The sequence below is a fragment of the Ictalurus furcatus genome, chromosome 10 (assembly GCF_023375685.1).
Source record: "Ictalurus furcatus strain D&B chromosome 10, Billie_1.0, whole genome shotgun sequence".
NCBI lineage: Eukaryota > Metazoa > Chordata > Actinopteri > Siluriformes > Ictaluridae > Ictalurus > Ictalurus furcatus.
The window spans coordinates 29,607,065-29,622,617 of record NC_071264.1 but is presented as its reverse complement, the minus strand read 5'-3'; the positions used below and the strand labels follow the sequence as shown (position 1 = coordinate 29,622,617).

The following is a 15,553-nucleotide window of genomic DNA, read 5'->3' as shown; positions in this document are numbered from 1 at the left end:
CTACTACATCTAATTTAATTATAATGATAAAATAATAATAATAAAAAAAAAGCTGCTTCATCTGCTTTTTATAATCTCCACCAACCCCCCCCACCCCCGCCCCCGCTTTTCTCTCTCATGACAAACAAACTTGAAAATCCGAGAATAATAATAATTCAGAGAGTAATAATATTATGAGTAATAACTCAGTAGCTCGCCTAGCCTATATAATACAAAAAGAAGAAGAAAGTACACACACTTGTGACTTATTTTCTGAAGTCACAGGTTATGTTTACGAGGACTAACACATAATCAAAATTATGACGTAGGAGAAGTGAGTGAACTCTGATTGGCTGATTGCGCGATTAAAGCGCGTGTGAGCCACGTGACCGCAGGGGTTTGCCGGTGTCACGTGATCCTCCGGCGGCTTGTCTACCGTGTTGAGGAGTGAGGAGGGCGTGAGAGGAGGGAGTGAGAGGATGCTCCTCGGTGTGTCCGGTGTGTCCGGTGTTCAGGAGTTCAGTTCCAGTTCCAGCTCCAGCTGAGACCCGGAGGACGGGACGAGGTGAGTGCCTGGACTTCATAAAAGTAAAGAAACAACAACAACAATAATAATAATAAAAATAATAATCAGCGATATAATGAGAGACGGATAGAGGAATAGAGAGAAAATGATTGAGAAAGTCATGTGGTTTTATTTCTTTCTCACTTTAACAACATGACCCTTCAGTAGAAATGAGCTGTTGAGTTATTTCTATATTCTCAGCGTTTGTTTTGTTCCACATGAGCCGTGATGTATTTCCTGTGGTGGTGAGTTAGTTGTTGTTTTGTCCTACACAGGACGTGGCATTTAAAAGGCTGTTTACAGTTTTGAACTGTGAACTGAATGTTTTTTGTTGGTTTGTTTAGAGAAAAGTCGTGAATAATACTGAATAATCTGAATAACCTGAATAACCTGAACACCTGTCCGCGAGATCCAGTGAGATTACAGCATGCTGGAATGAGAACCATGCTTCTCAAGGCTTGATCAGTGGTGGATATTTTAGAACGTGAGAACACCACACTGGGACATTTTAAACATTATTATTATTATTATTATTATTATTATTATTATTAATGATTGATATGAAGTGATGGTGTTTTCCATGAAACCCTCATCTGAGGGGAAAAAATCTTGTGATCCTCTCTCAGCTGATAAACACCTCTAATCCCTCAACTCTCCGTCAATGAACTCACATTTACCACCCCAAATCCAGATTTCTTTCCATACACTGATTCATGTAGAAACGTCATTAATTGTATATAATCGTTAAACTTTGTTTTAGTGTCTGTGTGTACCGCAATGCAACAAAGGAGGTTGCCAGGTTTCATGTTTCTATGGCTTTTTCATCTCCTAGGGTTGCCAGATTGTTCCAAAATCAGTGTTGTGCTCTTTCTATTTATATCTTCTTGGGTTTCTGACAGAGCGCGCGCGCGCGCGCGTGTGTGTGTGAGTGCGCTGCTGTTTTTTTTTTTTTCTTTTCTTTTCTTTTCTTTTCTTTTTTGTTTGTACTGTCAAGGCCAATATTTTAATTAAAACCTGCTTGAAGTTATCGGAGCGTGCAGATGTTGTTTAACAAAAACACCGATGAAATCCTTCAGTTATGCATAATCATTACGCTATCCATCACGTGACTATAAGTGTACTTTAAGGGTCACGTGATTCCTGTTTTCTTTAACAGCAGAGTGATAATTTATTTAACCATCGCTACGTCATCATTTTAAGTACTGAAACAAGTGTACCATTTCATTTTATACAAATAGTATATTGTGGTAAATATTTAGTGATTTAATTGAATAATTAATTACAAGTATGATTGTAATTAATTCATTAAATACTTTTTTTTTTTTTTGTCCATATCTGGAAAAACTTTTCTTTTTTTTTCTGTGCTTTTTACAGATGGCTTCTCAAAGTTTTCCTACATTCAAACTTGCATTTATTTATTTATTTATTTATTTAACTCGCTGAATTCTGCTTTGATTGTTTTGGTGATTGTCAAATTGAGCACTTTTTTCCTTTCTTTTGATGTTGTTGCTAAAGTCATATTTTCTCTGTCCTTCTTTTTTAAAGCCGATTTGGGGGTGGAGCTACGTATGAGCCCAGGTTATGAAGTCACTAAATAAAAGAAACTCCACAGAGTTTGATCTAATCGTGTCCTGAGATTAGAGGATGACAACATAGTACCTGGGGATGTTATCTTGGTTTGTAGACAACTTTAGCTAACGTTGGTGACCTACAAGCGGTGGTTGTACTGGAGACGTTGAAACGTATTCTAATAGGTTTTTGCGCCGTCTGTTAAATAAACCAGTGAGAGAATGAGAATGTAAACTGAGCCGGAGTAAACCCCTGCTCGTCTGACTAATGCCAGAGAGTTTACTAACAGTTACCTAGCTGAGGTAGCTAATGTTTGGAATATTAAGTCATTAGGAATTGCAGGAAGATGTGGAGGAGTGTCCAAATTTGCATATTCATGTATATTTAATAGACCCTGGCATTTTAATATAGCTGTTCCTTGGCTGTTTTTAGTCGTTTCAATTTAAAAAAAAAAAATTTTTTAGTAACAATATCTGTAAACAGTGTTTCCCTGGTTAAATTTTTTAACACTTCAAACTTTCCACAAACTGTATTAAAAATTTACACTCTGAGTAGCAAAGAAAGAAACCCAGCTGCTTAAAACAAAGTCACTGAACTAAAATAACAAGAAAACAACAGTATGCCTCAAGGGCATGAATCTCTCTCTCTCTCTCTCTCTCTCTCTCTCTCTCTCTCTCTCTCTCTCTCTCTCTCTCTCTCACACTCACACACACACACTCATCCAGCTGAGCTGCACAAGGTCAAAACCACGGTGATGAGTACAGGTTTCCATGGAGACCGTAACACACTCTTCATGCATCAGGGCTTTATATGGCTCAAAGTGCAGATGTTTGGGATTCGACGTTCCGGGAATCGGAAGAGACCCAGAACAAGACGAGGTCCCAATGTTTATTTTTAGCACAATATTGAAGTTTTTCCAGCCCAACTCAACTGAGACCCAATAACGTCTTTAAAAACTTTTACAAAAAGTATTTAACACAGAACAGAAGGTAAAAAACAAACAAACAACAAACAAACAAACAAGCTGTTTGTAAGAAATGAATTAGAAATCACATCAATCGATTACTTTTGTATTGGCGCCACTGAATTTTTCATACTAATGGGTATAATGACTGCTTTTTTTTTTTTTTTTTTTTTTTTTTTAAAATAAACCATGAATGACTTGATGTTTGCGAACCGTGATTGAATCAGAAAAGATTTACGCAAGACCTTGTCCACCTGTCAAAGTCGTCTAATCTGAGGAGCGCGTTATCAGCGAACCACCAGGGACCAGTCAGACCTCTGTGTTTAATCATTTAACAGCGTGTAACTCGTTGTACTCTTACAGCACACAAAACCTCTCTCGGTGCGAAGCTTATCTGAAATTCCTCTTTACACACTCAGGGAATTGTTTACCAGGATTTTACAGCCATTGAGATTGAGACACGGTTTCAGAAGGGGGGAAAAAAGTAACTATTTCTTCATCGAGTCAGTCCGAGCTATATACATGATCACACACACATCCCCCGAAGTTTGAAACTTTTCCCCCTCAATTATTCTTTTTATATATGTATATATATATATATATAATTATAATTTTTATATGCTGAATTTATCACCGTAAATGGTGCAGTGGAAATGGTCTCCTCTCCTTTGATCTGCGTTCACACGCTGAACAGGTTTGAACCTGCAAACCTGGACATTTCATATCTTCAGAGCATGGGTAAAAGAAGTAAGAACTTTATTATTAACAAGAATCTTTCCCTGGGGTATAAATATGAGGGCGCACACATCACTTCATCTTCTTTCACTATAGGGCGAGAACCAAACAACTTTAACTCAAAAGATATCGAGTATTAAAATACTAGGGGCTGTGGTTATTTTTTGCTTTGTGGAAGGTATGTTTGTGTGTGAGAAAGGAATGTTTTTGAGAAGAAAAGTCTCTATTTATAAAAAGAAAGAAAAGAAAGCTTAGTATTGTGTCTCTGGTTGGTGATTTTTGGCGATATTTTTAACGTAATGTTCTTCACAGAAGAAATAAAACCCTTCGGGCTGTGCTGTTATAGGAAAATAATCCATGATGTGGTAGGTTTTGGGGGTTTTTTCCCACAAAAAATTAGCTTTTTTCCCTATAACAGCACAGCCCAAAGTGTTTTTATCTCTCATCCAACAATCTACAGCAATACGAATTTTCACTCGGAATTGTAAGAACATGTTGTACTTTTTTTAAATTTTTTTTTACTATTATTATTTTATCCCCCTGTAGCTACATTTTAATGTCACACGAAACAAGTTGGTTCTCATCCTCGCTTGTGTTACAGCAGATATAAACAGTTGTTTCCTCACCAGCCCTCTCTTTGTTCTCTTATAGTTAATAAAACACACACACACGCACAAAAACGCAGCTTGTTACACGTTACCGAGAAACCACAATCCTGAAGATGTGGGAAAACTTAGTCACAGCTTTACCTCTGCCTGTTACACAGCGCTGACACTGGAGACTCCTTCCATACACGTTACATAAACATCTCCTTACAGAAAACTTCACCGTATCGTTTATCACTTACGCACGGTTTTCTTTTTAATCCGTTTATCATTAGGCTCAGATTGTTAGACTGTCTGAGCTTCTGTTGTAGAGAAATTAATCAACACTCCTGACCAATAACAATCCAGAATTCAACAGAGCTGGGGTGTAGATACACGTATGCATATTTGCTCCTTTTTATGAAGGGTGCCAATAATTCTGGTGCTGGATCCCATGTTAAAAACACTACAGCGTTCATCATGATGAGTTCTCGACCTGATGAAACGTATATAAACCCTTTTTCTGTGTTCCAGATCGAAGCAGGATGCAGCGTTTGTTCCTCCACCAGCTCGAGGGCAGAATGGAGAACGGTTCTGGTTCTGGTACCGGTGCGTTAAACAGACGTCGCTCCGGGGGAACAGAAGAGTCCCGGCCCAGAGAGACGATGCAGCTGAAGAAGGAGATCTCGCTCCTGAACGGTATCAGCCTCATCGTGGGAAACATGATCGGCTCGGGGATCTTCGTCTCGCCTAAAGGTGTGCTGATCTACAGCGCCTCCTACGGGCTGTCGCTGGTCATCTGGGCCATCGGCGGAATCTTCTCCGTGATTGGTGCTCTGTGTTACGCTGAACTGGGCACCACCATCACCAAGTCAGGTGCTAGCTACGCCTATATCCTGGAGTCATTCGGAGGCTTTCTGGCGTTTATTCGGCTCTGGACGTCGCTCCTCATCATCGAGCCCACCAGCCAGGCCATCATCGCCATCACCTTCGCCAACTACCTGGTGCAGCCCATGTTCCCCAGCTGCGAGCCGCCGTACTCCGCCTCTCGGCTCATCGCCGCGGCCTGCATCTGTGAGTGCGGTTATTTTAATTTACTCTTCATCCAGTAGGGAAGTCCAAACAGCTGGAGTTAAAACGTATATTTTAATGTATCTTTCCTTGTTACAGTGAATAACAGTGACCTCACTAAAACTAAACCATTATGATGCTGATATATCAGTGATATCAAAACCATATCAAACTGCTGTGTGTTAGAAATGAAATGAACCTGTTTCTAGAATTTTATAAACCACAAAGCAAAAAAAAAAAGTTCTGAGGGTGTGTGTGTGTGTGTGTGTGTGTCGGGCTTAAAACACATCCTCAGTAAACAAATTAATGGGTTAGAAATTTGGCAACAGAAAAAAAAACAACCTTTGTTGTGTATGTGGAAATCACACTCGCACTGGGAACATGGAACCGAGGCTAAACAAATGATGAGATAATCAGCCATAACATTAAAACCCCTGGCAGGTGAAGTGGTGCAGGTGGAGTATCTCATTACAATGGCGCGTGTCAGGGGGTGGGACAGGTGCTAGTTCAGTTCTTGAAGTTAATGTGTTGGAAGCATTTAAAATGAGCGAGTGTAAGGATCTGAGTGACTTTGATAAGGGACAGATTGTGATGTCTAGACGACTGGGTCAGAGCGTCTCCAGAACAGCAGGTCTTGTGTGGTGTTCCCGGTATGCAGTGGTTAATACCTACCAAAAGTGCTCCAAGGAAGGAGAACCGCTGAACCGGAGACAGGGTCATGGGTGAAGGCTAGCCCATCTGATCCGATCCCACAGAAGAGCTACTGCAGCACACACTGCTGAAGAAGTTAATGATTGGAAGGAGGCAGAACACAGTGCATCACAGCTTGCTCTGTGATGGAGGCCCCACCTCGCATCTTGCAGGACTTGCTGCTAAAGTCTTGGTTCCAGATATCCCAACACACCAACCGAGGCCTTGTGGAGTCCGTGCCTTGACGGGTCAGGACTGATTTGGCGGCACGAGGCGGACCTACACGATATTAGGCGGGTGGTTTCAGTGTTGTGGCTGATCGGTGTACAGTACGGTGCAAAAGTCTTCAGCACAAAGAAATGCTGTAGAGCGACGGGGCCTGCAAAAATAATGAAATGTTTCTACGTTTAAAAAAAAAAATATATATATATAATATATACTGTGATGAAACAAAGCCGATATTTGGTGTGATGACTATTTACTTTTTTATTTTTTATTTTTAAATGTAAATCCGGTACAATTGTGTGCAGTTTTCTAAGGAAACGAGGTGTAGGTTTTATTGAGCATCTTGCAGAACCAGACACGGTTCTTCTGGAGGCTTTGACCGTCACACGTTCTTCTTATTTTTGCAGCAAAATCCAGCAGCTTTCATTGTGTTTATTTTTGTCTGAAAAGTATCTCTCTGCTTTCTGTACTGACCTTCAAACACTTTTCTGTAACATTGTCATTTTGTGCTAGAACGCTAAAGTTTGGGAATCTAAAACGTGTTTTTTTTTTTTTTTTTTTTTTTTTTTGTTTTTTCGTTCTGGCTCGATAATACCATGACAGTGTTTGTATTGAAAATAACCATAGGGTGCCAAAAACGTCTGCACATTACTGTGTATAAATAACAAGATCTCTGTGTTTTATTTTCTCCAAATCTCTAGAACACAGTGTTCCCTCCTTTGGTGTTGTCTGAATGTTGCAACACAGAAACACTGTCGTTAAAAAAAAAAAATAAAAAAATAAAATTCTGCAGCTCATCATGTTTCTAATCCTTTTGCCCCAACATAGTCGTTAATCCATTTTCCTGGAACGTGTTTTTCCGGTTCTGTTGAGCTTCATCTTCCCTACCCGTCTCCTCTGGATCTCTCGGTTGCTGTCGTGACTCGGAGCGTTTTCAGAGTTAATGACTCCCCTTTTTGTTTTTCTACACTTTTTAGAGCAGCAAAAAAAACATTTCTGTTAAAATGTTTATGTATGAAAGTGTAAAAATTCTGCATGTGTGAGACCGAGAGAGAGAGAGAGAGAGAGAGAGAGAACGAGAGAGAGAGAGAGAGAGAGAGAGAGAGAATTGTATGAGTGTTGAAGTGAGGATGTTATGGATAATTGGATTTTCCATTGTAAAATAAGACGTGTAGACTCTGAGGTTTTTGGACCTGATCCAGTTGAATCATCATAAATCGATTGATCTTTTCTCCACCTGTTGCAGGTTTGTTGACGTTCATTAACGCGGCGCATGTGAAGTGGGGTACCAGAGTGCAGGACATCTTCACCTACGCCAAAGTTCTGGCCCTCATCGTTATAATCATTACAGGCCTGGTGAAGCTGTGTCAGGGTGAGACTCCTGTTCTCCTTTACACCACAGCGCTGTTCAGTTCTGCGCTGTGATTGGTCAGGAGGTGTTTTTTCATTTTTATTTTCTTGTTTTTGGGAAGAAGAAGGATTTATTTATTTATTTATGTATGTATGTATGTATGTATTTATTTAGTATCACCACAATTCCAAAAGAAAAGTTGGGACGCTGTGTGAAATGTAAATGAAAACAGAACGCAGTGATTTGCGAATCTCAAAGTTTAGAGGACGTGCCGCGTCCATGCTTTCTTAAAAAGGATTTCAGATTTGGATTCGTCTGACCGCAGAACAGTTTTCCACGTCGCCTCGGTCCACTTTAAATGAGCTTTGGCCCGGAGAAGACGGCGGCGTTTCTGGATCATGTTCACATGCGGCTTCTTCTGTGCACGATGGAGCTTTAACCAGCGTTTGTGGATGTCACGGCGAACCGTGTTCACAGACGATGAGTTCTGGAGGTGTTTCTGAGCCCATGCAGTGATTCCCATTACAGAATCAGGCCTGATTTTAACGCAGTGCCGCCTGAGGGCCCGAAGATCACGGCCATGCGGTATTGATTTTCACCCTCGTCCTGTGTTGCGCACAGAGATTTCTCCAGATTCCCAGAAACTTTTGATGATATTATGTACTGTAGATGATGATGAGAGATTCAGTCTTCACAATTTTACACCGAGGAACATTATTCTGAAATTCTTCCACAGGTTGTAGCCGCAGTTTTCCGTGGATTGGTGAACCTCTGCCCTCTATCTTTACTTCTGAAAGACTCCGCCTCTCTAAGATCCTCTTTTTATACCCAATCATCTTACTGACCCGTTCCCAATTCACCTCCAGCTGCTTCTTTTTACCACCACTTACTCTACCAGCCTTTTGTTGCCCCCCCCCCCCCCGTCCCATCTTTTTTGAGACGTGTTGTGGCCATCGAACTTCTTTTTTTTCCTTAAAACTTTACGTTCCCTCAGTTTAAACGTTTGATATGTGTTCTGTGTTCTATCGTGAATAACATACGGCTTTACGAGATCCGCAAAATCACTGCGTTCTGTTTTTATTTACAACTTTTTTTTTTTTTTTTTTGGAATTGGGGGTTGTATGTTATATGATATTTTTCTACAAGAATTTTGTCTTCATTACATATTTTCGACCTGACTGTTAAAAGTTTTGGGAGGATTGATATATCTGATATATTTCTAGCACACTGTTTTAGCCTTTTGGATTCGTTTAGAGACGACAGTATTTAGACGGAATCAAAATTCTTATATTTACGCCATCTTCAGTCCTTTTTTTTTTGAAAAAAAAACTCTACAGAATGTGGATTATGCATATAAAACATTTATGCACAAAAGGGTTAAGTCTTTAACTATAAACTGGTTTAAAAAAAAGACATTGTGTTCCGTGATTAATGAAAATTATAATTGTTTGCTGAGGACGTGCTGTTTTTAGGAAAATAAATAATTCTACTGTCTCAGCACCACACACACACACACCCACACACACACACACACACGCAATGCTCTGTTCATGTCTAGGATAAACCTGATTTACACGTTACGGAGCTGTTTAATTTGCAAAACTTATTTACAGAAAGTCAAACAAGCCAGAGCTCTTCTAAGTTTGACATTTTCACATTGTTTATTATTTACAGTATTTATATATTTATTGCTTATTAGTCTTTACAGTCACTTAACGTCGCTCTTTGTTGTGCTCCGTCTTAAAGGTCGTACAGAAAACTTCGAGGGTTTTTTCCAGGGCTCGTCTCATGACCCGGGAGACGTTGCCCTGGCCCTGTACTCCGCCCTGTTCTCCTACTCGGGCTGGGACACTCTGAACTATGTCACTGAGGAAATCAAGAACCCAGAGAGGTGTGTACAGGTGGAACTCTCCCTCATGTCGTTTTAACAAGAAATGAACCTCGACGCATATAAACCGGTCCTTCCGGTAAGTTCTAAAACTGAAGCGTGTCACGTTGATCTGTTCAGGAATCTTCCTCTGGCCATAGCCGTGTCCATGCCAGTCGTCACCATCATCTACATCCTGACCAACGTGGCCTACTACGCCGTGCTGGACATGAGCTCCATCCTCGCCAGCGACGCCGTGGCTGTGGTGCGTTTTTACAGAATTAAAAACCCGGGACGGCGTTTACACCCGAGAGCTTTCGTGTTTCACGTCCGGATCCTGATCACGTTTGTATCGTACCCTGACGCATCTCCGTGTAGCTGGGGGGAAAAAAAAAAAAAAATCTGTACACAGGAGTGTGTTTAATATACAGATCGGCTCATTCCACTTCACACCCGGCTTCCTGCGTGATGTACCGCATTGAGACGTGTTCTGGTTTGACCGTCATTTCTGGAGAGACGTCTATACGATACGTACGCTCGAATGTGTCACCTGATCGGTCACCTTTCAGACCAATCGCAGGTTTATATTAATTAATTCGCTCATTCAATATTCATTTTGACACGTTCAATTACAAATAATGAATAGATTTAAAAAAACGTGTGTAATCGTTGACACGGTGACGTTTTTCTGTAAGGAGAAGTGTATCTAACGTCGACGGAAGGAGTCTCCAGCGTGAGCGCTTTGTAACAGTCAGAGCTAAAGCTGGAACCTGAGGTTTTCCGACACCTTCGGGACAGAGGAATGGTTCTTCTGAGGTTTCTCGAGAACATGCCGTTGTTTGTTTTTGTTTTTTACATCAAGAGGGGAAAAAAAATGACGTCTTGCTCTTTAATAAATAAATAAAAATGTAACTGTTGGTAAATTGATGTTGCGCATGCGGAATAAAACATTTAGGGACCATTAAATATTTTGTGTGTGTGTGTGTGTGTGTGTGTGTGTCTTGCAGACGTTTGCCGATCACACTTTAGGTGTAATGAGCTGGACAATCCCCATCGCTGTGGCTCTGTCCTGCTACGGTGGACTCAACTCCTCCATCATTGCAGCATCCAGGTCAGATTCATCACACACACACACACACACACACACACACACACACACACACGCACACACAAAACCTCCGTTTCCTGACACATCCTGACTGTTTTAGGCTTTTCTTCGTCGGCTCTCGGGAAGGTCATCTCCCCAATGCTCTATCGATGATCCACGTGCAGAGGTTCACGCCCATCCCTGCGCTCCTCTTCAACGTAAGTACAAACTCCGATCAAATCCTACATCATATGATTGAATGACTCTCGACCCAGACTGTGAGAGAATTCCTAACTAGCATGCTAACTTGATCTAGTTGAATATTATTTAATCATAAACTGCTCGTGCAGTTTTGGCTTTGACTTTTGCCTGGAGGTTTAAACGGCCGTGTGTGCCGCACCTTAAACGCGGCTCTGCATCTTTACTCGGGTTGCCAGATCGTGTGTCAAGATGGAGTTCATTTGAATTTTTCATTTTAATCCCAATTTTATAGAAAAAAATGACTTTTTTTTTCGATAATAGATATAATCTCGTGTCATTCCCTCTGGTTCGCACTTGGACGTGACTCCGCGACAGGCCATCGTCGCTTTTCTACGTACATCGAAGAACCACGATTTCAGCAACACGCGACATCTGAACTGAGGATTTTTCTCAAAAAAATGGCAAAATATGCCGGTATGACGAGCGACAAATCCAGAACCATTGACTCGAAGCAATTCCTCAGGCCGATCGGATCATACGGCGCGTGGTGGGAAGACGTTTCTTCGGTTCCCCGCTCACAGATTTAGTTCCTACCTGCAATTGGTTCCTGTAAAAATGGAAGAAAGTTATTGCTACTACAATTTCTTATTGGAAGTAAAAATTAAAAACAATAGATGGATGAATAGATAGATAGATAGATAGAACCCCTGCTCTTAAACCGAGTCTTATCCTTAAAACAACTAGCAGTGTTGATCTGATGAGGCCACGCCCAGGTCAGCTAAAGGGGCGGGACTGTTCTGTTCTGTTCTGTTCTGTTCTGTTCTGTTCTGTAGAAATTCCTACTTATCCATTAGTTACATATAAAGTACACAAACGCTCACATAAAAGAACACAGAGTGTGGTTTAGTGATCTCCACGTATATGCCTTTTCAACTCTTCTGGCCTGTGCGAATTGTGTTTAATTATCATTTTGTAAAATAAATTCAAATTGACCAACGCTGCACTAGACATCAAATTCGACGTCACTGTTTGTTGTCGGTGCCTGTGATAATAATTAAGTGACCCCCAAGGGAATCCTGCAGATCGGATCATTTGATCTAATCCAGCAGATCGGGAATGTCGATGCCGAGCTGCAGCTCCCTCTGGTGGTCAGGTTTCTCTTGAACGCTGATCTCACTGATGTCGGATGTTGTTGGTTTTTGTGCTCAGTGTGCCATGGCTCTGATCTACCTGACCGTGCAGGATGTGTTCCAGCTGATTAACTACTACAGCTTCAGCTATTGGTTCTTCGTCGGTTTGTCCATCGCTGGACAGGTCTACTTACGCTGGAAAGATCCGGAGAGACCGCGGCCTGTGAAGGTGACTGAGCTGTATTATCATCCTTACATTACAGCAGGGGGAAAAATAAATCTGCTGTGTGATTTTTAGTATAAATCTGCTGTGGTTTCAGTTTTAATTTCAGGCGTCGGACATAGGAGGAAATCGTATTGGTGCTATGAGCTGTTACTATAGAAACGATAGCCCGTTAATATAAACCTGTGATTTGTAGCTGCACTACTGCCAGAGAATCAGACTCAACTGTGCTGTAGGATAAATACGTTAATAACTGTAACCGAGTATTGTTGATTGTGTGTGTGTGTGTACAGTTGTCCCTGGTGTACCCTGTGGTGTTCTGCTTGTGTACGGTGTTCCTGGTCACAGTACCCCTCTACAGTGACCCACTCAGCTCCTTCATCGGCATCGCCATCGCTCTCTCGGGCGTTCCCGTGTACTTCCTGGGCGTTCACCTCCCCGAGTCCAAACGGCCACCGTTCATCTCCGCACTGCTGCGTGAGTGTTTCTGCTGCTCACCAACACTCGTAAAACATGATTCAGTGTCTTTAACTGCACCGATTCGAGCCGTGTCTCTTAATCCGCTGAGATGATGATGATGATGATGATGATGATGATGATATAATATCAATATTGTGATCAAACACTGTAGGGATCGTGATATCTTTGTATACTTGACTTTACTTTTTTGTTGTTGTTGGTGTTTGTTTGTTTTTAAATAACTGACACTAGAAGTAACTCACTTTCATTTGTACAAAATGGTCAAATTAAATTACAGAATTTTATCCTACTTTTTCCATGTTAAATAATAAATACTGTGTGTGTGTGTACGTGTGTGTGTGTGTAGGTGGATAGATGGATGAATGAGATGCTCAGAATTTCGGCTTTCATTTCCTGGTATTTACATCTAGATGTTTTAAACATTTTAAAATATGGCACCTTTTTTGTATCGGACCACCCAATTCTTAGGTGAGCAAAGGTATAGGAACAGAAGTCTTGAAGTAAACTAAAGTAAAGGACACTTAATATTTGGTTGCATATCGCTTACTCAAGCCTGTGACTCACTGACATCAAGTTCTTCCTGCAGCTTCTTTCAGTAGTTGTTTGTTTCGGGAGGGTTTGAAGGGCAAAATATCGCCAAGTCCAGACAAGACGCTCCACACTGACTGAACGCTGTGATCTAATCTAAAGGTGCTTCAACTAAGTATTAGTTTAGGGGTGTGCAAACTTATGCAACTAGGTTTTCTTTTCTTTTTTTCTTTCCCTAAAATGATTCTTATTGCTTTTCACTTTAATGAACAGATTAAAATTTCACAATAAAGGTGAAAAAGTTCTGACATGGTTTATCTTAGTTTAATTTTATATATATATATATATATATCACATAAACCTGCCATTTTAACAGGGGTGTGTAGACTTTTTATATCCACTGTATACTTCTGCTCTCGAATTCTTCGTCGGACGGTGGCGTGTGATCCCTAAACCTCTGCCCTGTGGCGGTTCACTGACTGTTATTTTGGGGGTTTTCTTCGCAGCGCTCGCAATGTTTGTCCTCCGCTGTTTCTCAGTACACCAGCGGTTTCGTTCTTTTTCAGGACAGTCCACATTGTTGTATTGGCTGTGCTTGCTTTTCTCCCATAGACAGCTCTCTGATCTTCATGTTGGTCTATCCTTTTTATCAACAAGGTGACACCGAAGGCTCAAACCATGAGTAGATGTTCCGAGCTATTCATCGTTTAAACACTCAACCTAACAGGACTCACCTGGATAACAAGAAACACCCATCAGTCGTGTGTTCCAATATTTTTGCTCACCTACAAATTGAGTGGTCTGATACAAAATGTGTTGTGTTCTATGCGGTTTAACACGTCTACACGTACATACCAGGAAATAAAAGCCGAAATTCTAAACTATCATCTCGGTCATGTTTTGATCTCGAACCGCGACGTCTTTCGATACGACTCTAGATATTACAGCTGGGTGACGTAACGATTTATTATTATGATATCTATGATCATAATTCGCTTCTCTGAGACATTGGGATATCTTTTTACATTTTTTAATGGTTTATTTGAATAATTACAAAGTGACTGGAAACTGATTTGGCGTTAAACTTTTGTAATTAGTCTTTAAAATGATGTAAAATGCTTCACGTTGTTTTAAACAATTTTCAGCATTTAAATTTTTTTTTTTAAAGAATTTTTATAAAGAAGTTATTTTTAAATCTAAAAGTAAGAAAGTAAACTTTTTTTTTTTTTTTTTTTTTACAGATTTGTAAAATGATCCTTTCAAGTGTTGCACATTTTTTCAAATTTTTAATCAGTTATTTTTAATTATTAATAAATAAATAAATAAATAACTACATGATTCGTAGGCATCAAATAAAGTATTAGATTTTATTTTTCTTTACAGAAAATGCAGCAGTACTGTATTGCGATCTTATTTCACGTGAATCGCCTGCTCTAATGGATATAATCATCGTAATGTCCTTTTTTTATTATTTTTTAAAATTATTTTTACGGCATTGAATCTTATGCTTTTATTTTCTTTCTCTTAAAAGTTCCACTCTGGTTACACCCACTGGTGTCCATTGTACAGACCGGGTCACTTTCATATAATTTTTTTTTCCCCTCTCTCTCTCTCTCCTGCAGGTTCTGTCACTCGATTCACTCAGTTCACGTGTTTCTGCGTTCTCACGGAGATGGATCCTGTGTAAAAAAGAACTGCTTCTCCAGCCCAATGTGTTCTGGACACCTACAGTCAGGTGAAGGAGCCCCGTCATGTGACCTGGGACTAGTTGTCCTCTAAGAGACGTGTGCGTGTGTGTGTGTGAGGTGCCTTACAAGGGACGTGAGCCGATGGACTTCCGATCGTCTTCCTCAAATATATTTATCCATCTGTGTTTTGGAATTCTAACGGACTCTTTTTATATAATGGTGTAAAAAAAGCGAGTTATTTATTAGCTACATTTATTTGAGATGTTTTGGATATTTAGAAAGTCTCTTCTACGCTGCAAACATTCACGTCCTGGCGAGTGAAATTATCTCTAATATATTCAGATTGATCTAATTTGCTGTTACAGTAAACCCAGTATGAGATAATTCGACCGATTTTCATTCAATAAAATTAGGGTTTTTTTTTTTTTATTTTAGGGAAAAATATAAAGCTTGAAATTAGTAAAACTGGGAGGGGGGGGAAAAAAAAGCTGCATAATCTTGTATTTGATTAATATATATAAAATGGATAAACTTGTCCATATTAAAGATATTTTCACTTGATCATTATTTGCAGTGTACTTTGAATTGTTTGATGTAATTGTGTGTTGATTTTAGA

General features: G+C 40.1%; 1 protein-coding gene across 1 annotated transcript; it reads left to right on the top strand.

Moving 5' to 3' along the window:
* The first annotated feature begins 313 nt into the window (after window positions 1-313).
* slc7a6 (solute carrier family 7 member 6) lies at window positions 314-15,498 on the top strand. Its single transcript, XM_053634368.1, has 10 exons — window positions 314-544; window positions 4,931-5,470; window positions 7,629-7,754; window positions 9,480-9,624; window positions 9,742-9,865; window positions 10,608-10,711; window positions 10,809-10,905; window positions 12,098-12,247; window positions 12,535-12,718; window positions 14,872-15,498. The coding sequence occupies exons 2-10, from the start codon at window positions 4,942-4,944 to the stop codon at window positions 14,934-14,936; spliced, it is 1,524 nt and encodes a 507-aa protein (XP_053490343.1). The 5' UTR covers window positions 314-544; window positions 4,931-4,941; the 3' UTR covers window positions 14,937-15,498.
* Window positions 15,499-15,553: the final 55 nt, after the last annotated feature.

Bases quoted from the DNA above. Each gene is read 5' to 3' on its own strand.
- slc7a6 (XM_053634368.1), top strand. From the start codon at position 4,942: ATGCAGCGTTTGTTCCTCCACCAGCTCGAGGGCAGAATGGAGAACGGT. The intron at 10,906-12,097 runs GTAAGTACAAAC...TTTTGTGCTCAG, and splicing joins TCCCTGCGCTCCTCTTCAAC to TGTGCCATGGCTCTGATCTA. The intron at 12,719-14,871 runs GTGAGTGTTTCT...TCTCTCCTGCAG, and splicing joins GTTCATCTCCGCACTGCTGC to GTTCTGTCACTCGATTCACT.